Genomic DNA, 27,777 nt, shown 5'->3' with positions numbered 1-27,777 from the left:
AGCAGCTAAGATGTCGCCATTTCCTTAAGAATATTTAACCGCTTTGTCTGGAAGAGCCTTAAGAGGAAAGAAGGAACAGACCTAACCTCTTGTGCTTCTTAAATATTTCTTCTCTCTCCTGTTTCAGTTCAAGTAATGAAGTGCTGTATAATTATCATTGATACAATGATTCTCCTGTAACTTTTAACAGATATATAATGATTCACTTGCACCATGGTAAAACCTAAAGGGTTCATTGAGCAGGACCCATGAAACAATGTGACTGCAAGCATGCAGTAAAGAAACAGTTGCTGGCCAACAGGGTTCATAACCTTAGTTGTAGTGGATAATACAAATGGGTGGAGATTGGTGGGGTGGTCTAAGTCAAAAGACCAGCAGGGTGTGTAACATATGAGCAACAGAATAGAGTGTTAAGGTGTTTGGTTCAAGATTATAAAATAGATGGAGACAATAAGTGTGGGAGGAAAGGTACTAACAGAAGTTATCCAGGTAAGTTACGGGACAAGGGTGAGAGGAGAAGGATAGGAACCAACACTATAGCAGTCCAAGGCTTTGTCCACGCTTAATGGTTTAAAAAGCAGCTGCAGCAGTGCTTTAAACTGAAAGTGTAGCCATCACATGAATGCTGTTAACCTTTGCTCCCAGTGCTGTAGCCTGGTTCTCAGTGGTGCTTTACAGCAATGTAACTTGCCACTCTCCAGACAGGGGGTGTTTTTTCATACACCCTAAGCCAGAAAGTTACAGTCCTCTCAAATGCCAGCGCAGACGGAGTCTAGGTCTCAGCCCAATACCTTGACATAAGGAGAATTGTTCCTTTGCTGATTTAGATTTCTGAAGTACAGATCTCAAACTAGGCTGAGTAACTCCAACCTACCTACATGGCATACATTTCTCACGCAATACACAAAAGTGGATCCAAACCCAACACGCCCTTATTAGACACATTCATACCCTCTTAAACTACAGGATTATAGTATTAAAGCTGAGATGTTCTAGATAGCCAGTTTGCTAATTTGAATTCAGTTTGTATTCAAATCCACAAAGGCTCCAACAGTAGGGATTTGCTTTCTTCACATTTCAGGAGATTATTTTTATGCCTTTCCATTGCTTTGAGATTAAGCTTGTTTTACAAAAAACGTAGCGGATATTTGTTCTGTGTTTAATTGGATGAATAGCAATATAACACCTGCCTCTTAAAGAGCATAGGTTGGTTCCTTTAGATTTCCGCAGCTCAGCATCTATAAGCACAATCTGCCAAAGGGTTTGACTCAGTGTCACGGTTCCATTTACTATAACTAGTTCATATGACTGTGAAACTGACTCAGTATTGTAGGCCGCTTGGTTGTGTATTACCAATAATGGCAGTAAAAGGCCTAGTAAGAGTTAGTTCCCAGTTGCTTTTACAGTGTGACACTGCCTAACACTAAACTGAACTGCTGTGTTTAGACTTGGGGGTCTTGTGCACTCTCTGTGCCTGTCTAGGGAACAGGCAGCGCACTGGATTTTAAAAGCATCCTGGCTCCAAGTGCTTCACCAATCCAAGGATTTCAGCAGCTTTTGAAGTACTGCTGTAGCAGCTGGCAGAAAGAAGCCTGAGGTCAGCATAGTGCCCCAAAAGCACTGGCATCTCACTGCATGGGGCTGGCACACAAAGAACCCAGAAGCCACCAGAGCCCTGGAGATAGGACCGACAGCTGACATCTCTCCAAGAAACAAGAAAGCAGCCAGAAGGAAAAAACCATCAGAAATAAATGAAAGCAGCAGCTTTCCTCCCACTACCATCCTCAAACGAAGCCCCCATGGTTTACGAAGGGAGGGGTGGGATTGCTGTTCTCTCCTCTTCTCCCCATTAAACTTTATATTCCCTTCTCCCTTTCGAAGGGTTCAATAACACATTAAACATTCAGCTGCAGAGTCGACTATTGCCTATCCTGAGTTTAGAGATTTGCCCTGCACCATCTGAATGCAAGTAGCTAGAGCCCTGCAAATCTGCAGAGATCCGTTTTATAGCTGCAGCTCATTTTTGAAGATACGGATGCAGTTACACATTTTGTATTTAGAACCCTGCAAATTTGCCGATACGCACAGGTATGCACATCTGTTGATGTGGGTGCAGCTATCTGCAGCTTATTTTGGTGGCTATGGATGCAAATACAAATGGCAACAGACTTACATAAATCCAGGCAAGTCTCCACATAGGGAGAGGAAGGAAACCAGAATCTCCTGTAGATGTCCAATGAGGCGCGCACACACAAAACTCACAAGCCTCTGGAAGTTAACTAGATGAGTTGTACTGAAATAGAGTGGAGTGCTTTGCTACATGGCTATCCAATTTGCAGTAGGCAATAAAAGCAGCAGCTTAACAACACTGAAATATCATATATTACAAAAAAAGCTTGGCTATGTTCACGCTCTTGATGAAGGGAGCAGACACAACACAGAGCTACACTGTGGAGGGAAGCTAAATGTAATTAGATCAGAAATGCTTCCCAGTCTAGTGTGGAGGTTACATAATAAAATAAATCTTTAATATAAGTATTACAGAAAAAGAATTGGAGTAATGGTCAAAAACTTATAAGAAAAATTATTTTTATTCCTAATTTTTAATTCTGCTGTTTACAAATATGCTCTTATACTGATAATATAACCTTGCAGCAATTAAAATCACAGCACAGCTTGCAAAGCAGCTGAACTAACACCCATAAATACCATAAGGGAAAACAATGAACAACCACTAATATTTCTATACATGATCTATTATTTTAATGTCACATTTTGACAATTGTAAATGATCTACAGAATGCATGTGGGCAAAAGGAATTAAGTGAGTCTTTTGAAACACTAAATGTATAATAAAACAGCGCATCATTATTAACATTTACATGATTCACATCAAATTGATGACATCCTAAATGTCCTCCTTTTAAAGGATAGAGATTTTCAATAAAATATTACATTTCATTTAATACTCTGGTACAATACTTCATACATTGCAGGAAAAAAATAAATGTACGGTCTAGTCCACCTAATAAAGGATATTTTTTTCCATTAGCCTTTAGTACTGTAATAAAAAAATCACAATAGTGTCATAAATAACCAGGTCTGTAATTAATAATTACATTTTGCTATTTAAAAATTGAAAAATTAAAAATTAATTTGAAATAATGAAGAAAAATGTCCTAGTACCAACTGTCTGATTTATCCCATCCCTACAATGAAAAAGGAAACAAGTTTTATAGCTAGGGATACAACTAACGAAGTTGCATTTTTCAATACATATACCTCAAGAGAAAATAAGTTTGGTCAACAGAAGACCTAATCAGTCCTACTAAAGGTTACCTGAAATTAAAATGTATGCTATAAAATATTCAGTCAATTAGGTCTGCAGCAGTTTCTTGCTAGCCTATAATACTGCACCTTCAGAGTTGGTTTAAATTTCCCTTGTGGTATAGTCTTCTACTATAGAATGCTTCAAAACTGCATCCCTTTTCCATTCCATTCTTACAGCAATAGCTTGTAACATGATGTTAAATTAGTTTTCAAAAACTCACTAAAATACATGAAACCAAGTGTCCATTTTTCCCCTGTACCAAAGGAGGTTTCTCTCTCTTGTTTGATTTGTAATAAAACAACTGATGTTTAAAATAATAGTAAAAGAGAAAGACACACAAAGAGTTTACCCCTCTGTTGACTATGTTTGAAAGGCAGCTGGTTTGTAACTTGTAAGATCTCCCTCCCCTTTGGTTTTCAGCAGGGCCAGACACTCCAGTTAAAAAAGAAACAGCTCTCTCTAACATACAATCTTTTGGAATCTTTTCTAATTAAAAAAAAAAACATTCATCCATCATGCGCTCCTAAAAATTAACACACATTCTAGACAAATAAGATTCCCTCAGTTCCAATAACAAATAAGTACAGAGGTAAGTTCCACAGAGCTTAAATTCTATCTTATGATAGGCAGTCTTATGCTGAATACATCAGCATATTATTGGTTGCAGCTCTCACAAGTCAATCTTTACGACAGGTCACATTAGTGCAGTTCATAAGCTACGGCTTAGAGGATCTTCCTTTGAACTTTCATTTTGGTGCAAAGTATTTCTAATCCTGAACATGCACTCCATTTCTTCCTGATTTAAAAGTTGGTTGCATCCAGGGAAGTATTCAAAAACACAACTCGGCACTTAAATGATCCCTATTTAATCTTTGCAGAAAAAGTCAACAGGATGAAACTACATATGGAGGCTGAGGAAGGAAGGTGATATAAAGCAAATACTGTATGCTATTCGTGACAGAATGAACAAAAATAGATGAACAAAAATTATTCTTTCATAAATCCATAAGATTTTTAGATCTACAGAGGGTGGAAATATTAATGACTGTACTATAGATTATGACATTAAGACACAAATATTATGGTTTGCTGGTGACAGGATTTCCAGGACCAGAAGATAAGAGGTATTAAGAGGCAAAGTAACAAAGTTCAGCTTAAGTTAAGATGCACCTTCATTCAGTTCAGACAAAAACAAAATGTGAAGCATTTGACTTTGCAAAGCATTCTCAGGGAAAGTTAATGCAAGCCCAACATCAATGTTGGGGACACAAACGTTTCACTAATTACATTCCAGGCTTATGTGTAATTTCACTAATATGATTAATAATGTAACTTCATCACTCCTGCACCCTTCCTGCACATACAATGCAATGCAGTGATTGCCATGATCTGCATACTCTAAATAAAAATAACAACACCTCCAATACCACCTAGTGGCTTCACCATAATTCTCCACCAGCAGGGAGAGGAAAAATGCTGCTAAGATACCACTGGTACCTATGCCTTGATCCTGATCCTGCTATTAGCACCGTCAGCTGCTCTAAGCTCCAATGGGAGATCTAGAGTCAGATAACACAACAAGGCAAAGTTTCTCTAGTGTGTTTATAGGCCTTCTGCAGATGAAGAAACTCAAGAAACTGTGGCATGATAATAGCATCTCTCACTGCTGGCATCACTCTGGGAGGATTTTGTTTCATTAATAATAATCAAAAGTGTTTTTAGAAACAGATACAGTATTTTTTTTAGTTAAAACATGGACAGTAAATTGGATGTGGCTCTGAAAGGCACTTTAGGCAGAATGTTAGTGAAACTCCTGCCTGATAAAACAGACCAGAACAAGCTGCTGTTGACTGCTACCTGCACTGCCCTTTTCACTAAGGCAATATAGGTGATAGCTAGTTTCCACATAGTTCTTTTCCCCAGGCAACTCTGAACGAGCCACCTGCAGTAGTGTAAGGCCTTACTGAGAACCAGATGGCCCAATAACTATAATTTTTAAGAAGGGAGTCACTCCAGCCTAAGATAACAGTTTGCACAGGCAGTTATCAGCATTCCCTGTAAGCTGAGCGCTTGGGTGGCTGCCCAGGAGAGAGTCAGATTCTGTTCAGCTGATTGGCAAAGGCAGAGCACCCACAGCTGCTCGCAGCCAGCAGCATGTGTTTCCATTCGTGGTGCATACCCACACATGCCTGGGTGCACATAACAAAATTTATTCTGCACATGGATGGAAAAAATTAGAGGGAACACTGGCGGATACTCGTTTATTTTAATATGATGTCAAGTGCTACTGCAGAGCTTCCTAAAATGTCTCAACTCTCCTGCTTAATACATGATCACTAACAAACTAACATAGGCAGCAGCCCCTATAGCTGTGTTTTTTGACAGCTGTGTTTTTTGTAAATTGGTATCTTAGATACGAATCATCTAGAGAATGTTCTAGTCTGATGCAAAGGCTACTTTTTGTAGTTACTCAAAAATAGCCCATCCAGCAACACAGCTGAGAAGTAATCAAAGCCATCAGCTGTTACAAAAAACCACCTTCATATAAAAAATTAACTGTTCACCCTGACAAACCAAGAACAAGTTTGAACTGTATTAAAACTCTGAATGTGGGTGATCCACAGTCTTCAAACAATCAAGTTTAGTTCCCATTACTATTTGATATTAATGTAATGGACTTACCCACATTATTGCTTCCCGATCACAAAAAAAAAAAAAAAAAAAAAAATCCCCACAACTTTCTCTAACAAGAAATAATGTTAATAACTAGATTTTGAAACAAAAATGCTATCTGAAGCAGATGAATGCCAGTCTAACTGTTGGCCGGATTCACAATTAAAATTCTATAAAATATCTTTCTACATTGTAGAGAGGATTTCTTTTTTAATGTGAAAAATGAGCAATTGTAAATCAGGTATTAGAGAGAAAGGATATAATGATCTTTAGATGGTCTTAAATTTTGCTTACTACTGAAGGGATAAACAACCGTAAATAAAAAGTTCATTCTTCATGCGAAGCTTGTTCCATCTCTTTCTTGACCTTTTTTAAAAAAAATATTCATTTCTGTGAAAGTGAAAAAAATTGTAAGTCCTTTAGAAACATATAATTCATCATCGTGAACGTACATGGAGTTACTTTATTTTTACACTTAGCATAAACAGCAGTGATTGATCTTAGATCTAAAATATCAGATGGAATTTCAAACAACTATAGCTCTCTATCAGTTTAATGAAATATAATCTGGTCTTCTCCCATATATGTGGAGTGGCTATTCTTCATGATCACTTTACAACTGTAAACTTGTTCTATCAAAGGTACAGTAACAAGTCTGACATCCTATAACGAAAATAAAAATTACTAATTTCTTAGAGAAGTAGCTAAAAGAACTGAGATCTAATTTACTTTTCATCATTTACAGTGTTCATTTTGCATTTCAGTTGCATTGGACAATAAATAAAAGCCTAAACTTTTAATTCTTGAAAGGATTAGCGTAAGGTATCTCTGGCCCAAAATGTAAGAATATATCAAAAGAATATAGAAACCTAACTTCAAAAGACAATTCATTAAAAACTTAAATTCAAGATGCCATATTTCCAAATGAAATCTGAAGTACTGGGCTTGTCTATGAGAAACAGCAAGAATGAAACAAATATATTCCATTACATTTGACTGGGGAGCAGAGAAATTATAGGTATTTAAATATAGTATAAGGCAAAATGCAAGTACTTATCTGAGTGATGTTAAGGGCTTAGTTTAGTGATATTATATGAATAATAGGACAAAGACCCTTCACTTTCTACTCCAGAGTCTTAGTTCCAAACTGTCTTGCACTGGCAGTGACTGAAAGGCATTCATATACATTTGGGACCTGAAGTCAATCAGTGTTCTTAGATTAGTTCCTTGTGGACACCTTTCCACTTCATACACACACAGTTGGCACTTTTCTGATAGTGTCAGTAAGAGGCCAAGGATTTGACAGGCTGCTGCCTTGTATCCTTCAGTAGTCTCCAAGTGCCTAGTGTACGCCAGGATCAAAGCATACTTGCAAAGCAGCATGGGCAAGCTTACAGTGCAGCTGTCTAGGTTGGACTGTTTCCAGACACTGAATGTTTTAGTATTCAGGACCGTATATGTAATATCTTCTATAAGCACCCAGTTTACTTCAATTTAAAGGAAAGAATTCCAATTACAAGACAAAAGTAAGGCTATTCAGAGCAAAGATCAGAACTAATACTCCATCTTGCTTCTGAAGTTGGAAGGCAAACTCCCATTATAAAGTTAAAATTGGTTCTAGTAGTTTAACTCCTTCGAGGGCCAAGTGAGTGGCAATACAAAACAGAGATTTTAAGATGTGTACTGTTCCCTGGATATAGGGAATACTAATTAGGGAGCTATGGAAATTTAGACTTCAAAACAGGATATACCACAAAAAAACAGTGAGCAGATCTTCAGACCATGATTTATTTAACAAATGTCTAGTCTATGGGCCATACTCCAACTCTGATGTGGGTTACAGTCTATTGGGTCAGGGTGAATGCCATTTCCTTTATATGCCATAATGGCTCTGATGCAATCAATTATATAAAGGTCTACGTAAATCATGTTTGCAGATCACTGGCCCAGCCACTCTCTGAAGCAGAGATGTTCTATCACATAAGCACATTATACCCACATGCTAAAACCTTGTACAAAGTTTTACTTTAAAAAGTTTTAAGGTTTTATTGATAATTTCCAGAGCAAATGAGTCTAGAACTATTCAGTGCAATACAAAAGTAGCCGGTGTCACAAACTCTCCCTGAGATCTGAAAGTTTATCTGATTCTTGCCTTTCAGATCTGTGCAAATGGAGATTCTACAGTGAGATGCAGAACAGCATTCACCCCAACCTCCCATAGCTGTATCGACCTAGCAGTGCTAACATGAGCATAAAAACATATTTGGTCAACATATCAAAATGGGAGGATTTAAAAACCACTTACAGTCCAACACAACCCTCAATATCTAAAGACTCACTGAGTGCCACAGTCTCAATTCTGAAATGTATTTAATCGAAGAATCTTTGCCACAATGGTTGGTTTAGCAGTTAAAAGTTTCAATCATATCCTGCAGCCTTTACCGATGTGTAATAATCAAAACCAATTATAACCTGTGATGGAAGTCTGCCTTCAAACTTTAAGCAAGATGGAGCGTTATCTCTGCTCTCTCCTCTTTGCTCTGCATGGTCTGACTTGTGTGTGTAAGAACTGGAATTCTTTCCTTTAAGTAAACTGGGTGTTTATTGAGACAGCCCTGAAGACTTAAACATTCTATTATTACATTATTGATTGCTGTACATCAATAAAGATTGCAGGATCTGACCCCAGAGGTTAGAGAGTTGAGCCACTAGGAAGTACATGTGCTGAGAAAAGTGCTCTTCTGAAAGTCACTTTTCAAGCTGTACCTGCATTTCTGATGATTTCTCTGAGTCACCATCATTTCCCCTCAAATTATATTCCTTTCAAATTCCCTTCTTTGGATATTGAACCATGGTGGGGGGAAGAGGGGAGAGGAGCAAGATGAAGGTATACGTCAATAGCCTTTCATTCTCTTTAATTTTTGTAAATGTTCTAGAAAGTAAAATGCTTTTATCCTTTTTTTTTTAACTGAGTAAATTTAGTCTCAGCTGGTGCAGCCCAAAAAGGACTGTGTCAGATCTGGCTCCACTCAGTCCAAAATATTACTCACCTCAGTTGGTAAATCAAATGGCTATGAAAATGAGGTTGAATACTTCAGCTGCTAAACCAACTGACACTATAGCCATGATTGCTGGATTAAATATATTTTGTGGCTAACCGTGGTTATGTTAAAATATGCTAGTGCAACAAAAGCAGCTTTAAGCTAGATCACACTAGAATTTCCAATGTGCATACCTTCCTTTGCATGGAAGTTTCTGTACATCTCATCTGAAGCTTTTCTGCTGCTGCTGCATCAACCCCACATTTTCATATACTCTAGCACTATCTTCTCTCATTCTAAAATGACAGATTTTTATAGAGAAATAAAGTCAGGTTTACTAGAAAATAAATACACATCGCATAATTCAACGAAGACAGCTAATACTAGTTCAGTTCTCTTGAAAGCACAGAGTATCTGGATTCAGAATACTGGGTGATTTCTGCATGACCCAATCTATGGGGCAAATTCTGCGACAACTCCACCCAATGCCTGCTTTAATACCTAGAGGGTTGCATAGAGTTAAGTCAGCACAAAACTTGGGACAGAATGAAGGCAAGATTCCAAAAGAGTGGCATTGCAGTTCTACTGCAATTCCGGTCATTAAAGAAGTTAACAAGAAAACACGATACAATAGGGAAAACAGAATGGCAAATTGTTAAGTGATTTGAGACCTAGAGACTATTTTTTTTAAACAAAGGAGCTGTTCTCCATCTCACTGCACCTCCAAGCACAGACATATTCACTTCAGTGTGCTCTAGCTAAATTCTAATCTAGGTCACTGAATACTTTCAACCTACATTTTCCTTAGCTCAGATACCATAGTGATAGTCAGCGTAGAAATACAAGACAGATCATTTCAATGGAATATAGTATTGTCTTTACTTTCAGTCCCAAATTATTGTTAAGCAATGTTGCTATATTCTTGCTAAACAGTTGTTCTATTCATTGGTAGCTGCAGGGACACAATGCACGATTTGTGTTCTATGAATAGAAAAACCAGTATATATTTCATATCCAAGTGCTTCACGACCCAAGATATCCTATATGTTTTAAGGCAGGGGTTCTCAACCTTTTTCTTTCTGAGCCCTCCCTCCCCCTCAACATGGTATAAAAACTCCATGATCCAGCTGTGCCACAATAACTGGTTTTCCGCATATAAAAGCCAGGTCTGGCATTAGGGGGTAGCAAGCAGGCCAGCTCTTTGGGGCACCATGGCAGAGGAGCCCTCGCAAAGTTGGCTAGCCTTTGACTTCCCGACCAGGTAGTAGGATTCAGAGCTCCAGGCTTCAGCCTGGGGATGGGACTTTGGCTTTCTGCCCTGGGCGCCAGCAAGTCTAATACTCGCCCTGCTCAGAGTACCTCCTGAAACCAGCTCATGGCCCCCCAGGGGACTCCAACGCTCTGGCTGAGAACCACTGTTTCAATGAATTAAAGACCCTTCTCACCAAAGGCCCCTTTGTATCAAATGAAAAATAAGCGCAGTCCCGAAAAATTCCATTTGTGGGGACACCTGAAAAAATTAATAAGATCTCAAGTGAAACTGAGTAGAGAAAGACAGCAAGAGTTTGCTCAGGAAATTCCTCTCATATGATTAGAAATAAACCCTTGCAAGGAAAACAGCCCACAACAAAGCTCTCAAAGGCTGCACCTACTTGAATTCACACGCCATTCAGAACTTATTTACTACTGTCAGAAACTGCTACTTACTCTGGACAGGCTGGGGTCGGAGTACATGGTGGGAGTGGACTCTGATCCCCGCTTGTCTGGTCCGATAAAGAATATTTAATGTTTGTGTATTCATGCCCTTTTCTCTTACTCTTCTGAAAAGAGAGTCAACACAAAAATTAAACAGATTTAGAATCGCCAATAACAACAGAAATCTATATTTGTGAAAGGTAATAGTTAAGTTCAAGAAATTAAATGTAAATTAGCCAAACCTACTTTTTCTAGAAAAGTTTTTGATTTTGTGTAAAAGTTAAAGCATGAAAGATCTCATTTCTGTAATTACAACATGCAGTCTGGCTACTACTAGAGATAGAGGTTATCTTTGACTACTGGCAACTTTTGGTAAAAATCTTCACAGAACACTTGGTCCTAGCCCATCTATCCCCTCTTTCTCTCCCTCCCCCCCCACCCCGCACCGATCTCAAATAAGATGTGCCAACTTTGTGAATTTATCCAAACCTGGTCAAAAGATTCATCCTTCAGTGTACTCTAGACAATGTCAGCCAGTGGATTGAAAAGGTCAAACACATGCACAAGTTCCACTCTAACAATACATTGTGGAAAAAGTTTGTAGGGCTCAGACCAAATGCACCAATGAGCCAATCAATCCTATGACCCAGTGTTTCCCAAATACTGTTCCATGGAACCCCAGGGTTCTGCGAAGTGAAAGTAAGGGTTTGCGAGAACCCGATCACTCCCACCCTCCCCCGAGCCAGTCTTTGGGGTGGGCCAGCATTTTGTTTTTGTTTTTTTGGGGGCGGGGGGAGGGGTTTCTTGACAGTTCCTTCCTCCCCCCTCTCCCCGGAGATGGTGGTGGGGGTTTTTTTTTTCTTCTTCTTCTGTTTCTGTTGTGATCAGTTTCTCCCAGCCGTTTTTTTTTTTTTTTTTTAAGGGTTCCGTGGTCAAATAAAATTGGGAAACACTGCTATGTCCAATCGTCCCTGGAAGCTATGCACTAGTACAGCCACTCTCGAGAGATTCCAGTGCCACCCAAATGATTAACTGAGTGCCCACTGCTAGGTTTGTGTTCCTCCTGTTGGTGCACACTCACATATGCCTTGGTGAATAACAAAATTTATTCTGCACATGGATGGAAAAATCTGTAAGTGGATGGAAAAGACTGGAAGGCACACTGCCTATGACTGAGAATTTCAAAACCTCTTCAAAGACTTGTGACAGGTCTACACTGAAAAATTACACTGTCACAGCTATGTCCCTCAAGCGGTTTGAAAAAAAACATACCTGAGAGATGTAGCAATCCCAACTTAATTCCTGGTATAGACAGCACTAGGCCAATGGGAGAATTCTTCCCTAGGCCTAACTTCTGCCTTCAAGTGGATTAACCAGAATGATGACAGAACCCCGCCCAGTGCTGTCCTAAGTGTCTACACTGATGTGCTACAGGAACACAGCTGCACCAACGACACAATAGTATTTTAAATAAAGATGTAGCCTTGGATTCCTAATTCACATTAAAGCAATTTTGAAAATTTCAGCCTATATTTTACTATACTGTAGCTGCCACTAGAAATGTAATGTTCTCTCACTTCTGCCTCCCATTTTCTCTTGACAAATCACTTTACAGGGACCACTAGTCAAAACCAATTATATTATTGTTGTAAATTTTCAAAAATCAGATTGAAGGGGAATAAAGGTTCAGAACCTGTCCCTATTTTAGAATCTGTGAGATACACATTCTCACCTAGACACAGCTAGTAAAGATCAATTTTATGCTGCAGACTAAAATTGTATTTTAAATTCTTCTAACTATGTGATAAATTACAATTCAACCAGCAGGGTTATTTTAAGTGTAAAAAGCAGCAGAGAAGCAGAATAAAAGTCAGTTTTGTTCCTTGATCTGACTAAATTAGAGGAAACAAACCATGAAGATGTAAATCTAAGACCTTTCTTCCTCTGAGTTCACTGATTTGTTATAATTAATTCCTATTATTCAGTGTAACTATTCCTACCACATTTTTATTATTCCTAATTAGAAATAATTATTCAAGAGACTTCAGTGTTACTAAAAAATAAGTATTGCTTCCAAGAAGGAAATTAATCAAACAGGTTTAACTTTGTAGTTTTCATACATTCAGAAGAGACAGGCAATATTTAACACAACATTGATTACATCAAGACTCCGGAGGCTCTCAATGCCAAAAGGCAATAGGGAATACTTCTAGAATAGAGCTGGGTAAACAACTCAGGACACTGTCTGAATTAGGGCATGAATAAGTGGACACCTGCAAATCCATGGGTATCTGCTTTATACCCACGGGTATCCTCATCCGTGGACATTCACGGTTCATTATACAGATATGGACATGGGTACAAATTCTGTATCTAAAACCCAGCAAACTTGCAGCTATCCACTTTATATCTGTGGCTATCCACATCTGTGGATGCAGATATTCATAGATCATTTTTGTGGATATGGATGCAGATGAAAATTTTGTATCCATGCCGGGCTCTAAGAATAAGATATTGACCTTGCTTCACCCAAAAGTTTTTCTTTCCGAAACTATTTTTTGAGGGGAGTGGGTGTTCCTCTGGTAAAAAGGATGACTGAAACAACAGATTTCACCATAACATAAGCTGCAAATGGGGGACAGGAGACACTCAGCTGCTTCTTTCATTCTACCGATGCTCCCAACTCTTTTCCATTCATTTTTGTTTCTCTCTCTTACTGCCTATGTGGAGCACCGTCAGGCCATCAAAAGGCTGCTCAGGATTACATTAGCTTCCTGCAAGAGCTTCAAAGGGCTTTTTATTCCAAAACTAGAAGCACTATTACTGTACTAGAGCAAAGAAAAGCACAGAACCCAGTTGAAGTCTTGTTACCATTTTAGCCCAGCAGTATACATTTTACATGACTACAGATTCACCTGACCATCATAGGAGAGAATGATTCCTCTGTTCTCATATCAGACACAAATGTAACTGTATTAGCTCCATATGTATTGGAAATACTGTATCAGATCTAAAAAACAAACTCCAAGAGACAGTAAAGGAAATTTTGTGAAAAGCTGTGAGTGAAATGAACAATATATAATCTTTGAGGGACGGAGCTTTGCAGGACACATCCATGTATTTTCAAACTTCCATCAGCTTTAAGGCAAGGTAGGACAGAGCAGAGTCATAAAAGAAAAATGTCTGACGCGTCCAGGATGTACTGTTCTGCAGATGGTTGAGATCAGGTGTGGAATAGATTATATGAATGGTTTGAGAAAAGGGATCAGTAGTGTTAGCTATATAGTGGTTACAGCTACCTTCTGAGAACAGACCCTGCCATTCCAGACAAGGCTAAGAACTCAGGATGGCAGTCATGTAGGGTAAGAGCTGAAAGAACCAGGGAAGAAAAGGACAGAAAAAGAACAAGCCTTTTCTCCACCACAGCACAATACAAACAATTGGCAAAGGCATTTGGGGTGTAGTGGAGGTTTCTGAAGCAAGGAATGACCTCTGCAGTTCTACTACAACTAATCCTGACCCAGACAATATTCATTCCAGTGCAGCCACTCTGACTTATGATGAGAGTTTCCACTCTAAATGTTCTCTCTTCCTTGGCTATTATGCTGTAATAACATTGGCTCCATTCTTTAAAAGTATTTCTTTCCAAAAATTTAAACTATGACCAATGTAATTACTTTTTAATACTTAAAACTTAAAATGTTAGGCACCCAAAACAGGTGTTGTAGTAACTTCTGTTTGAATAGAATTGCTACACTTTCAACACAGATATAATGGACAGACTTCAAATCCATATGCCATACAATGACGCATACTGGAGCCTTCTTTATTAAGACTGAGAGCCTTTCTTTTCATTCCTTGCACATCCTAATCAGTGATGTTAATGGGAGTTCTGAGTGTACAAGGAATGTAGGATTGGGCCTCAGAAATTGCTGCGCCTTCCAGGAAATCACTATAGGTAGGAATGTTAATGAAAGAACCTTTTCCCCTCCTAGATGGCAGAGACTAAGCATTTTTTACCGTTTGAGATCTGTCTAAATCCTTCAGTTTCAGCAAGTGTTTTAAGACAGTGACTTGAAATAAATGGCAAAGCTCTTTGAACAAACAGTGCAACAGAACAAGCCTTTTCATGATGCATACAATCAACATACTATAAATACACCTCAGAGTCAGACAGCAACCAGGCAATTCTGCTTTTTCCCATCATCACGGCAAGTTCCTAATCAGCATCATTGCATAAAGACCATGGTAGGTTCCGACCAACGTACCTGCTCCTCTTCAATTCTACGCTGTAGAGTTTCAATATAGTGCTGTACTGCCATGTAAATAAATCTGTACTGTGCTTCTGTCTGAACCATCCCAGACCGCTGTGATCTCACCATCTGAATGGTCTTTGGAACATCAATATCACAGTCTACACCTAGAAGAAACCACCCATATTACACTGCTGCACTAGCACAGGATGTTTTCACTGTCAGCTCTTTGGGACAGACTGTGTTTTCCCTAGTGAATGTAAGACACATAGTACATTTGGTTGCTATAACAATGATTTGGGGTGGTAATCAGAATCTGAGACCCTTATTTAGCCATTTGTACATCAACTTGCAGTAAAGACAAGCTATCCAGCTCTTCTGTAGGAGGAAAGAGCCAGCACTCAGCATTGCCCTATTAGATTCCAAATGGAGTCACGTGCAGTCTACAGCTGAAAATATTCATCATAATATAGAGGCACTAATGTAGAGGTGGAATACTTGAAACTTAAAGAAAATAGTGCATCCCATCATAACTGAGGAGATTAGTGATAAGCAGTCTTCAGATCAGGAAAGACCTTATATTAGTATAGTCAGGGCTCAATAAATCTGCTTATCTACTCGCCTGTGGCGAGAAGATTTCACCCAATCGCCCCGTTCACTGGCAGTTCGCGCATGCGCAGTGCGGGTCTCGCGCATACTCAGTACGGGGCTGGTGAGTGTTTTTTGCTGTGATCGTCGAGCTCTGAGTATAGTATTAATTTTATGTTGAACAACATAAAAAATATGAACATTGCATTGTCTGTCCACTATAACATTAGAAGTTGCCCTTGCAAATAGGAAACCAAAATCATTAAAATGTTTTGGACAACAAATATGGCAAACAGTATGTACAAATGGAAGGCTGCAAAAAACCGTGTTGGCAAAAAGCAGGTATGTGAGCAAAAAAACCCACGAAATTTACAAAACCACTGAAGGTGAGATGCAAAATCCTCATTCCAGGCTTTGGCCATATGACTCCCATTGAAGTAAATGGGGACACATCGCTAGGGATGTGATATCTCCTAGGCACAAACATACACTGTGCAACTTTTGCCTGATCTTCACCAATTGTTCACAGTACCTGTGAAAAAACTAAACTGGGGACCTACCTTTTTCTCGGATTATGTCAATAAGAATATCAATCACAATAAAAGTCCCTGTTCGTCCAATTCCAGCACTGTCAAAAAAAAAAAAAAAAAAAAAAAGGAAGTAATTTAGTTTCCTTTCTGAATAGGCAATAAAGTCACAGTAGACCAACAAGTGTCCAATATAAAGATGTACTGGACTTCCAGATGATATTATCAAACAAATGGAACTGAGCTATGACTGACAAAATAGTTTCAAGTTCTTAACTAACTAGAAACAAAGAGTGATTTACCTGCAGAAAACAGAAGTAATATAATGGAACAGCACAACTCAATTTAGGATTTAGTAAACATTCTCAATTTACAGAGAAGCATAAAGTCATCCCTCTTCCTATAACCCCATAAAGAAACCCTCCTCTGCACGCACAAAGACACAGACTCTCAGACTTCTGAAAAATAAATACTAATATTCACGCTGTGATAAGGGCAGCTAGCATGCATCATCTCCCAAATTCTGAAACATGTGCAAAGTTATTCATCCATCAAACTTCAAGTGTTTTCTCAGGTAGCCAAATACCCAAGAAAAAATGGCATTTTTCAGAAAGAAATGTTTAATTCTTAAAGAAGCTTATAGTGGAAGCTAGGAAATATGTCACATTATTGTACCTGCAATGTACCACAACAGGACCTGCATCAGTGATGCTTTCTTGCTTGTGGTGGACTTCTTCTAAGAAGTCCAGGACACCACCAGGGTCACTGGGTACTCCATGATCAGGCCAGGTTCTGAAGTGATATTGCCAGACTGTTCTCTCAGTGTTCCCCTGAAAAAACCCCCCCACCAAACATACAAGTGAAAAAGTTAAATATATCAAGAGACACCCAGCCACAAGCATCCATTTACTCAGATGAATCAGTTGATTTATAAAAGGAAAACACAACAGACTCCTTAACACCATCAAAACCTAAAAAGGCCACACATTCCTATTTATTACAGTAACTTCTTTCTTGCCTCCTCAACACACATGCTTCCACTCCAGATGAACACAAGCCTCCAAAATATTTCTTCCCATCCTGGCAATCGGACCTCATCATCTGCTTAAACTGTAGCAAGAGAGTTTTAGGTTGCACATTAGGAAAAACTTCCTAACTGTCAGGGTGGTTAAACAGTGGAATAAGTTGCCTAAGGAGATTGTGGAATCTCCATCTCTGGAGATATCTATCTGGGATGGTCTAGAACAGCATTTCTCAAACTGTGGGTTGCGACCCCCAGGGGGGGTCGCAAGCAACTTAAGAGGGGGGTCGCAGCTGGATTCGGTTTTTTACTTGTGACCCCTCTTCCCCAGGCCGTGAAGAGTGGCAGGGTGGCGGAAGGCAGCCGCTGGCAAGCCATGCAGCGTGGCTAGGGCCGCGGGACTCCAGGAGCATGGCTCAGCTGCAGGAGGAGGCAAGGCAGCAGGAGAGTAAGGCCAGCGCAGGAGCAGACGCAGAAGGGGCCGGGCAGCACACAGTTGCTGGGTGACCAAACACTTCCCCAGCTGGGAGAGGGTGGGGTCCCTCAGGCAGCAGGCTGGGGGATTGGGTCAGGGCAGAGGACCCGGAGGTAAATAAGGGCATGTGGGGGTCAGAGGAGAGGAGAGGAGAGGAGAGGAGAGGAGAGGAGAGGAGAGGAGAGGAGAGGAGAGGAGAGGAGAGGGAAAAAAAAAACACACCAAAGGGACACAGAGGAGAAAGAGACAGGGGGAAGGAGCCTGTAGGGGGGACGGGCATTGAGGACTGCAAATGCCTTGAAGGAACTCCAGGAGGGCAAGGAGTCTGGTGAAAAGGGGGGAGGAAGTGACCCAGGGGAGTGGAGGGGGGGAGAGTCACACAAATTCACTTAGCATTTTAGGGGGTCGTGGTATCACAAAGTTTGAGAACCCCTAGTCTAGAAGATACTGGGTCCTGCCATGAAAGCAGGGTACTGGACTCGATGACCTCTCGAGGTCCCTTCCAGTTCTAGTGTTCTATGATTCCATGAATCCCTTCATGGCTTCCTGCTTCTCCACTGCAATCATCTCTAGCTTCTTGTCCTCACCTTCAGGACTCTGCCTCTTAGAACATAATCTAGCTTCAGTAGGATGACTTGCACAATTTCCTAGTTGCTGAGTCAGAGCCTTAGTCTCTTATTCACTGTTTATGGTTTTACTGGGCCAGTGACAATCAGTCTAAGCAACCTGCTTGTTGGCTTATCCCTCAGCAGATTTTACACCTTCTTCTACACTCTCCGCTATACACAGATTGGTCTGCATGACCTGGTTTGCCAACCTAACACTCTCCCATCCTTCAAACCTCTCCTTTAAAAATCACTTTTAACACCTTCATGAAGAGTCAGTTTCTTTTTCATCCACATGTAAGTCAAGCACGTGTGCACATGCTTTTGCTCAGTAACCACACATAACATCCAAAGTTCTCTCCTTCCCCATTGCCACCCCACTGTGATGCAGCTCCTTTGGTCACAGACTAAGCTCTTTAGGGCTGCAACTCTGTGCAACACACTCAAACTTTGCATGCTTTTGCGTACTGCAGAAAAAATGAGTGAACAGGGAGGCTGTCATATAAGGAGCCTAGAAATAACTGTCAATACTAGGTATCTTAACCAAGATGATGTAAGGCCCTCAGATGCTATAATGAAGTGGCACATGCAAGCACCTAAATAGAGCGAAGGCTAATTAGGTTTGCATTTACGGACAAGACTACTTTATCATCAGGTTTCCCAATAAATCTAGAGACACACACTCTTTGAAGTGCTTAACTTCTGGCTACAAGAATCTGGAGGGTCAAGACATTATCCCAAGCTCAAAAGACCAAAATCACTTGATTTAGAACCTGAGTCTCGAAGTGAAGGTTAGGGCTTGATTTATTAAAACTTAAAGATTATTTGTTCCTAAACTCTCTTTCTGTCCACCAGCAGAAGATTTAGTCCTTTCTGCAATTATTTTTTGCATCCTAAATTTAAAAATTAATATTTATTATAAACTAGAAAAGAACTAACCAATCAACCAAAGAAAAACTACTGACATACTTACCTGACCAACTTTAGAAAGTTTGAGTTCTCTTAGCGTATAGTCATGAGCAGCACTTTCTTTAACATTCCTAACACGCATAACTCCATACTCCTTTAATGCGTATTCATCAGGCCAATATTTGACACACTTACTCTGGAAGATGGAAGAAAAAAAACAGTTTAATATCTGATTTCACAAGTCAGATTGTTTTTTAAAATGCAGTTTTCTGAAGATTTAAACATATTTTATATAAATACCGAGTTTACAGTTACTAACACAGTGCAAACTGGCAAAGGCTAGTTTAACAGGGAAAACTAGATTAGCCTGTATCACCCAATGTCCTTTAATGTTTGATATTTCTTTTCCCTGTGCAAGATGGAGGAGAAAAGAGACTACAAGGAAGCTTTAAGGGTCCCAGGATAGCTTTGGGAGTGGGAGCGTTTTGCTTTCCAGCAATGTTCCTGATTTCGTTAGCTTCAATAGATACCAAAATTAAACTAATTAACTAACTAACTAACTAAATAAATAAAAATCTCATCATTGTAACGGTAAAAAGGAAAGCCCCTAGAAGCATATGCCACACCCACCTCAAAAGTAGTTTTAATACATGGAGAACTTCAAGTGGACTGCATTAACCTAAGAAGTAGCTCTAAAAATCTTGTATTTAAAGCTATAAATATAAGTCAAAGAAATGAGCCATTTTTAACACAGAAGCATCTTGGAAGACATTTGCCTTTCACCTCATTTGGAAATCAGAGCAGAGAAGGCTCACTGGACCTCCAGGCCTTCACTCAAACAATGAGGAATTGTTCTCCACAGAGTACTGAACGCATCTCACTTTGATATTTAAGCCTGATTCAGAGTGTCCCACTTTCCTTAGAAGACTACTCTAGGGCCTGTGGTAATGTATTCCATATAACAAAAGCAAGTCCTCCAAAACCAAGTAAAAATAGTAATAAGAAATAGCAAGATCCTTGAGAACATTCAAATGCAAACCTAGTCTACGTACTGTAGGGATGAATAATTTCTAGAAGACATACAGACAGATTTTCTAGCAATATCAAATGCAGGCCACCCACAGATTAGTGAAGAGAATGACTTCCCCATAAATGTGCATCTGAAGGTCAGTAATTTCACTGCCAAAACTCAACAGCAATAGAAAACATGAGAGAGGGAAAGTATCTTGCTGCCAACACGAGAAGCTATTATGCTAGATGAGGGAAGCATGCATACACATTTGCCAGGATGCTTTGGAACTAAGCTTTTGTTTATTTGTATTTTCCTCAAAAAGCATAAGCTGCACTGAAACTCACATTTTGTATTTAAATCAACACAGATAACAATTTGCCAATTTAATGCAGGATACTGAACAAGGAGGCAGCTGTTGGCATAAAGAGTCTCAACGGTAATGTGTAACATTAAAGAGTCACCAGTGTGAGAAAGGGGATGCATTGTACATCAGCTCAGTGGATCTCTTCCAAGACTGCACTATTTTAATTTGAGAGAGACAGGGTGGAGACGATTATTGAGGGAGGGAGAGAGAATTATTTTAATTTGTAATGATGTGCCTTCGTGTGATTCTCTAACTGCATATTTTGTAGTCTCAACATTCTTAGATGGATCTGAGAGTTTCAGGAATCCCTACTGCCTGAAGTAAACTGGTCCTAAAGTCATCCTCTCTAGGACAGATGCTTCCTTCTACCTCAAAAAGCACCTTGAGCTGGGGTGTATAAGCTTTCACATCCAACCAGGACAGCAATCTGTGTCTACTGAAATAGAAAAGGCACACTGAATCTCTCAAAAATACTTAGCACATGCTGCATCACTAATGATCTGATTACTGAATCATTCTAAAGGGCTGTGTTTTTAGTGTGGAGAGAAGACTGGCACGACTTAGAGAAGTGCCAGGAAACGTGGGGAATGTACAGCAGAGGTGTTGACTGGAGGAACAAGGATCGATGTTAACGCAAAAAGGGCTATTGCTAGAGTGTCAGCCATATCTAGCAATCACTGACAAAAAAACAAAGCAAAAGATGAGTCAAGACAAGCCTTGCCTAGTTGGTAAAATATCACAGAAGTTACAGGGTCCTGGGGATGCTCTGAAGTATGACTCTTTTAAAAACACCCACAATCTCTTCATTTTGTTCCAGGAGTGAGGGTGCCAAAGCACAGCTCTTGAGCCAATGGGCCAGCTGGTCTTTCTTCACTGCACTCTGAACAGACGGAACCCGTCATAGAGTCCTTCATCAAGCCACCCAGGTAGAAGTCACAGATTTTTTGATTTTTTAAATAAAGGGCAGGCAGGATTTTAACAACTCAGACATCAAAACCAGGACCAACCCACAGCCCTGTACATGGCATGCTGGAGACTTTAAGGCGGGGGAAAACCCCAACAAAAGCTACAAATATCCAGCTTTCATGCTAAGTGTATTAACAGATCTCACCGCTTCATATGGTCAAGCAAAGGGGAAAAAATGGTCAATTATTTGTTAAATAACAGAGCACTAGCTATTTTCTTACTTAGTCTTCTTCGAGTCCTCCTCACACTGAGTGGAATATTTTCTTTTTACTGAAGAGATGAAGTATAAGATTCAAACAGAAAGTATCATTCTGACCAAGAGATGGAAAGAAGAACACAGACAAGACAAAGTGTTTGCAGACATCTAAGGCAAAGCACTCCTGAGAGAGAAACCCAAGCTGCACACAAGCAGTGGTGTCACTGTCAAGAACTCTTTCTGTTTTTTCTCATCCAGCAAGTTTAGGAGTCAGAAACAGAGTAATTGCCCCAGATTGCAGGAGGGGAGAACAAACAAGATCTCAATTCCTTTAAAGAAACAAGACACAGTTCTGGGATACGTTACTGTAAAAGTTCTTGCTTTCAAAGTAATAAACATGCTGGCATTGCCAGAGCACTTCACTAGAGACTTGCAGATCACTAGGGTTGAGTGAGCAGCTGTGTTCTTGCGGAACATGGCACACAGACTGCACTTGCAGGCAGAAGACAGAATGTTAGAAATAAAAGAGCTAAATCATTCCTGCTTTGGGGGTTCTCAGCTGGATGCAGTTGTGATCCAACTGACTTGCTCATCATACAAGCCCAAAGAGCGTTGTCACTGCCAAGTATGGAAAGCAATGAAGTAATGGAGGAAGAAGAGAAATACATTCTGGTAGTCAGCATGCCAGCCTAGCTGCGCAAGATTACTAATTTCTTCACTATTCCTTCTCCTTAAGTAACAGATCTAAGGGCAGCATAGCAATACATATAAGGGTCACTTATTCAAGCTCTATAAACAAGAGCCTGACCTGTGAAATGAGTGCGCTCTTGATTCCTATCGCTGTCAGTGAGAGGAGAAGGCATTCTGCATCTTGCAGGTCAGGACTTGGGCCTCCAATGGGAGTCACATCTGCACCATGTCATCATATTTAAGTTTGTAAGTCAGTGTGACTGAAGACTGGTTAGTCTTTAATTTGTGTTGAAAAATAATTAATTTTACTGGGACCCGCCTAAGGTTCCATTTTACCTTTCCTCTTTCGACTTCTTTTGTTGTCATAACGATAACGCGAGAGTTCTCCTGGAATACCATTCTCCAGAAGTCATTCACTGTGTTCTGCAGGCAGCCTTGAGTAGCAATGTAACTTTTTTTTGGCTTTGAATTGTTGCATTTAGTTTCAAATTCAGGCTAGAGATCAAAACAAGCATCAATGAATGATGTGACTGTAAAGAATAATTTACTTTAGTAGGGATGCAAATGCAAGCAGGCTTTGAACTAGACCATAACACACTTACCATAATAATATTAGCATTGATATAATCTGAAACTGGTTCATTTGGATCTCCATCATGTAGAACAACTCTGGTGTGATCAACTAGAGGAAGGATAAGTAAACAGCATATTAAACTCCTGCATTCTGTGGTTGCTATCTAGCCAAATTGTAATTGTTTCCTTCGTACCAAAAGAATGACATAAAGGCCACGTTTTGCATGTTCTTGACAACTTACCATTTCTAATAGCTAAGAAAATGGCCAGAAGACTCAACCTTTCCTCTCTCCCTGCTCTCTAGGACAATTTCAAATTTCTGAAGAAATTAAAATCAAACATCAAGTTGTTTGTGTTCTCTTTTTAGGCATTGCTTAATATTTGCAATTAATTTGAATATGAGATATATAAAAAGTATATATAATTATTCTGCCCTGCACCACTCCAGCATAAGTTAATCCTCTTAAATATACTGAGCATTAGTGCTGATCACTCAACACCCATTTAGCTTGTTGATGTTTTAAAACACTGTACTTACTGGCCAATAATGATCAGCTTCCCAGTGAAATGACATACCAGTATCAACCCAATGTTAACAGTGAAAAAAGAAGAAAAGGTGAATACTACTTACAAGGTAAAATGTTTTTGTATCTATTTTTGTTTTTGCTTTCTTGCCGTTGACCCTCTTTACGACTATATAGAAGTTTGCATTCTTGCTGTTGTAATGTCTAGATGAAAAGAATATAAACAACTGGTTTCACTAAAACTTATATCATGTTGGCAATGAGGAGACACACCACACATAGCAGTGACTGTGGAGAAAAAAAATCTGACTTTTGACTATCAGATGAGAAGAGACATCATTAGAAAAATAAAATCTTATGGTTTAAAAAGGTTGGTCCAAAGGCTTAAATACGTTGAATTAGGAAATTCAAAACAGCAGTTACAAGAAATAATCTGACAGCTTTGAAGGCAAAGGTTTATGTAAGGAATCCAAATGGCTGTAATTTCAACCTCCTAGGGAGCTTTACATACAAAAACAATATTTGGTTACAAAAACCCATCATAAAATGCGTTGGGCTGCTGGTTTTGGAGGTGGGAGGGGGGTTATACAGAAGTTTGGCAATCCAAAGGAAACCCAAACAAGCCAGCTGCAAAATGAAAGTGAATGCCTGAATGAGAACATACTGAACTGCGTGCCAGATCTTCCAAGTGTTACATCTTCTGGCTAGATTTCTAAATGAAGGTAAGCATTAAAACATGATTCAAGTCTAATTCCTAAAATGCACTATGTAGTAGGGATGTTAACAAGCGGTTACCTAGGTAATTGTGTAACTGTGAAAAATCTGGAAGCCTGGTTCCAGCTGCTAGCCCCACTCCCAGGGAGCTAGCTGTACTGCAGGCTCTGCAGTATAAAGTTTATAAAGTGTATACTGCAGAGCCTGCAGTGCAGGGCAACAGCCAACTCCCCACAAGTGGTGCCAGAGCCAGTGTGTAACCGTTACGGTAACCAACAAGCTCAGGCTTTCTGATTAACTATTTAAAGGGTTACACTATTACATCCCTACTATGTAGTGGCCATGTTACAACAAATTCAGGAATGAAGAAGTGCGCCATATGTGGCCTCTCAACCTTGACACAACTGAAGTTAAGGGTCCTCACAAAGCATACCCAAAGACTTGTGTCATCATATGAAGCAAGAAGCTGGGCTGGGATTTCCCAATCAGTTCAATCAGAAAATCACAAATATTTTTGCAAATGGAAACGTAGCTTCATAAAACACCACCCTTGAAGCGCAGCAATTGGGACCTGGTGCAAGCGGGGACTACTTCAGTCCCTGCTTGCACTGTTTTCCCCGTTGTGCCTCTGCCTTCCTCTGCCCTCCTCCCACCCCTTACCCCACCCCCATGAAGGCTTATCTGGTAGTTGACTAATCACTTACATCCCTAATTGCTAGATTTTTCTCTTAAAAAAGACTCCCTATAAGCAGCTCTAGATAAAAACTTGTCACATTAGAATAAGACTATTCAAGGCAGACATGTTCCAAAATAGGACCAGAAAGTAAAATTAGCAACCATAACAGCAACAGGACTTACACTTTTGCATGGAAAGTTCTGTATATGCTTAATCTTAAGGCATTCCTCTGAAGAGAGGCAAGTATTATACCCTCTTTTTACAACTGAGCAGAAGGATAATCTCATAATTACAGCACTAGCTTTGGAACTGGAAATCATGGATCAATTTCCCACTCCACCACAAAACTCCTGTGTTATTTTGGATAAGTTACCAAGTTCCTCTGCCTTTCCATTTCCCTATATTTAGTATGAAGATAAGATATCTATAGGAGAGTTGTGAGTGTGTGCGAATGCTTGCTAAGTGCCAAGAACAGAAGATGTTCTTCTAGTATAAAGTGTTAGTAGTAGTAATCATTTATGGTGCAAAGTTCTACAGAAGGTTCACTTCAGCTAACAACATGTGCCTGCCATACCGCATGATGCTTCACGTGCTTGGATAAGCCAATTACACTGAACACCGTGGGTGTAATTAGCACTTTGAAGCTACTAGTATTGCACGTTTAACTGTGTTCATTTTATAATCTGCAAGCAAAGTTCACCCTCGGGGTCTTTCAGCATGGGACTCAAGCAGGCAAGACTACAGAAATGTCCTTGCTTCATACAAACAATTATTATTGCTCTGTGCATCCCTGAGGAAAGCCTCATGAGCTACAGCAACATGTAGAGAGCCCATTAAAGTTGTACATAGTACAACAATAAATCTGGTTGCAATAATAGATGGTGGTTGTTAATTCACTATACCAGCCAAGCACTAAATTCATCAAAAACCCTTTTTTTCCGAAGCAAAAGAATAAAGAACACTGCCAACATCTCTATCAAGTAGCTCACAGGAAAAGAGGAATTGTATCTTTAAATATACTGAAAAGGAAAGTAATTTGGGTAGTAACACCATAAATAGCACAATCTGAAGCATCATGGACACCCAGAGTCTTCCACAGAGATAGACAACTAATGGCTGTCAGAGCTGAAAAATAGCAAAATTAACATTTTATAAGATGGCTTCATTTCAGAGGCCACCACCTGTAAAAAGACAGTTACGAATAACACAGCAATTTCCAAAAGGCAATGAAAGTGAATGGAAGGAAGTATAAAACAGCTCACAAGAAAGATTTTCTATTTTCATAACTTTTCCTCCTTTCTTAAATTTTTGGCTTCCCAGTGAATACATTTATTCAGGAAAGTCAGAGCATTTATCTGTCCTGTTTCAACACGGGCCAGCCACAGTCAATCAGCTACATTATGAGTGTCTCTTCCACTACTCCAACAGGCCATAAATCATCTCAGGCCAGCCCAAAAGGGGAAGCAAGAGGTACAGTAACAATGCTAGCTGTGTGTGTACATATATGAATCTACAGTATATTTGGAAGGGAACTGTATGGGAATGCTTAGCCCTCTGGATTACATTACATCCCTCTGACACAAATATTGGCACATAGGGAGGAATCCAGTCTCTTCCCTTCCTGGGCAGCTAAACATTAGTCCACAGGCCATCAAAATCACTTCACCAGCCAGCAATAACTACAAAAGGGGAAAAGCGGGAGGGGGGGACTCAAGAGTACCTTTAGGACTCTTGCTAGTGAAGTCTGAGTCCTGGAAGTATAAATTCCCAGTTCCCAGGAAAGGATGCTAACTGCAGTACTCGGTCACATGCATCGTAGTTTAAATGTCATACTATTACAGCTATTAAAGTATGCCACAGACCATGGTTTCTGCATACAAAGCTCTTTTTCACATCCACATGGAAACTCTAGCTAGGCAGAATGTGGCTGCTTATCATGAGATATATGGAGCATATTTGCATGTTCTGTGTGGAAGCCAAGGGATGCTAGTTTGATAGACTCTTAAATCTCCTGGGCCCTACTTTTTCAAGGCTGCTTCCTCTTTCTCCACATTCCCTCATGACAGTGATCAGCTGAGATAATTCTGTTGATGGTCCCTTTTCTGACAGTCAATGGGCAGATAATTTGCGGGGGAGAAAAACTACTCAACTCAGACAGACTAGAGACCAGAAACTCTTGTTTCCATCTTCTTCTTGTCTTTCTCTGATCAAGATCAAGAAACTGTTTATTTCCCTCTCGTGCTGGTAGAGAGCAATTTCCTACCTCAGCTAGAGATGCTCCTTTGTGCTTTTCATTTGTTTAATTATCCCATGAAATCCAACTGGCAGAATAATAATCATGAGGGCTTTACTCAGCTAATGAATACATTTGCAAATATTTCCTCATTATCTAACAAACTGTAGTTACTCTCCTCACTCACTCTCAAACCCCAACAGTGTTCAAGAAGTTTCTCAAACAGCAGTATGCCTCTTTATAAAAGAAGCTGCTATGACAGGATTCCTTGATTTCCTATCTCCATATGCTGGTAGTATAATATATATTCCAAAATCATTTAAGACAGTTCGTCAGTATAAACCTGTCTTACAGAAACCATTTGAGGCCCTTTGGAAGAGGCTATCATCTTCATTCTATTCTTTTTTGGACCTGTATCACAAGGAAATTTTGGAACCAGGAGCGCCTCACTATGGTTTAAAACACAATATATAGAAAGAGAAAAAATGAGGAATACGGTTGAAATTGGGCAATTTACACACAGGAAAACACTCAAATCAATACCTTTTTAAAGAAAAAACCCAGGACCGGGTACTAATAAAAATGTAAAAGTGACATACAGCATCATAGAGAGGGGAGAAGGCACCCTCCCTTATATGCTTTCTGGTAAAAAGATAGTAATACTAGCTCCAAATGGAAGGGCTGCACCTAAACAAAATAATAATAAATCCC

General features: G+C 39.6%; 1 protein-coding gene across 4 annotated transcripts in view; it reads right to left on the bottom strand.

Moving 5' to 3' along the window:
- Positions 1 to 2,740: 2,740 nt before the first annotated feature.
- The window catches only part of PTPN11 (protein tyrosine phosphatase non-receptor type 11), a 50,245-nt gene continuing 25,208 nt past the window's right edge, over positions 2,741 to 27,777 (bottom strand). For 3 of the 4 annotated variants that reach the window (XM_075898753.1, XM_075898750.1, XM_075898751.1), the window contains exons 7-16: positions 23,551 to 23,647; positions 22,949 to 23,028; positions 22,683 to 22,841; positions 19,183 to 19,314; positions 16,784 to 16,938; positions 16,142 to 16,209; positions 15,009 to 15,160; positions 10,753 to 10,865; positions 9,240 to 9,341; positions 2,741 to 6,394 (exon numbers count right to left, since the gene is read on the bottom strand). In XM_075898753.1, coding sequence (XP_075754868.1) covers positions 9,269 to 9,341; positions 10,753 to 10,865; positions 15,009 to 15,160; positions 16,142 to 16,209; positions 16,784 to 16,938; positions 19,183 to 19,314; positions 22,683 to 22,841; positions 22,949 to 23,028; positions 23,551 to 23,647 — 1,029 coding nt within the window. In that variant the 3' untranslated portion in view covers positions 2,741 to 6,394; positions 9,240 to 9,268. The remainder of the gene's footprint in view (positions 6,395 to 9,239; positions 9,342 to 10,752; positions 10,866 to 15,008; positions 15,161 to 16,141; positions 16,210 to 16,783; positions 16,939 to 19,182; positions 19,315 to 22,682; positions 22,842 to 22,948; positions 23,029 to 23,550; positions 23,648 to 27,777) is intronic. The other variant, XM_075898752.1, reaches the window with a different exon arrangement.

Source organism: Pelodiscus sinensis, chromosome 15 (genome assembly GCF_049634645.1).
Source record: "Pelodiscus sinensis isolate JC-2024 chromosome 15, ASM4963464v1, whole genome shotgun sequence".
Taxonomy (NCBI): Eukaryota; Metazoa; Chordata; order Testudines; family Trionychidae; genus Pelodiscus; species Pelodiscus sinensis.
Note: the sequence above shows the minus strand (reverse complement) of the source record. Positions and strands in the feature narration are given on the sequence as shown.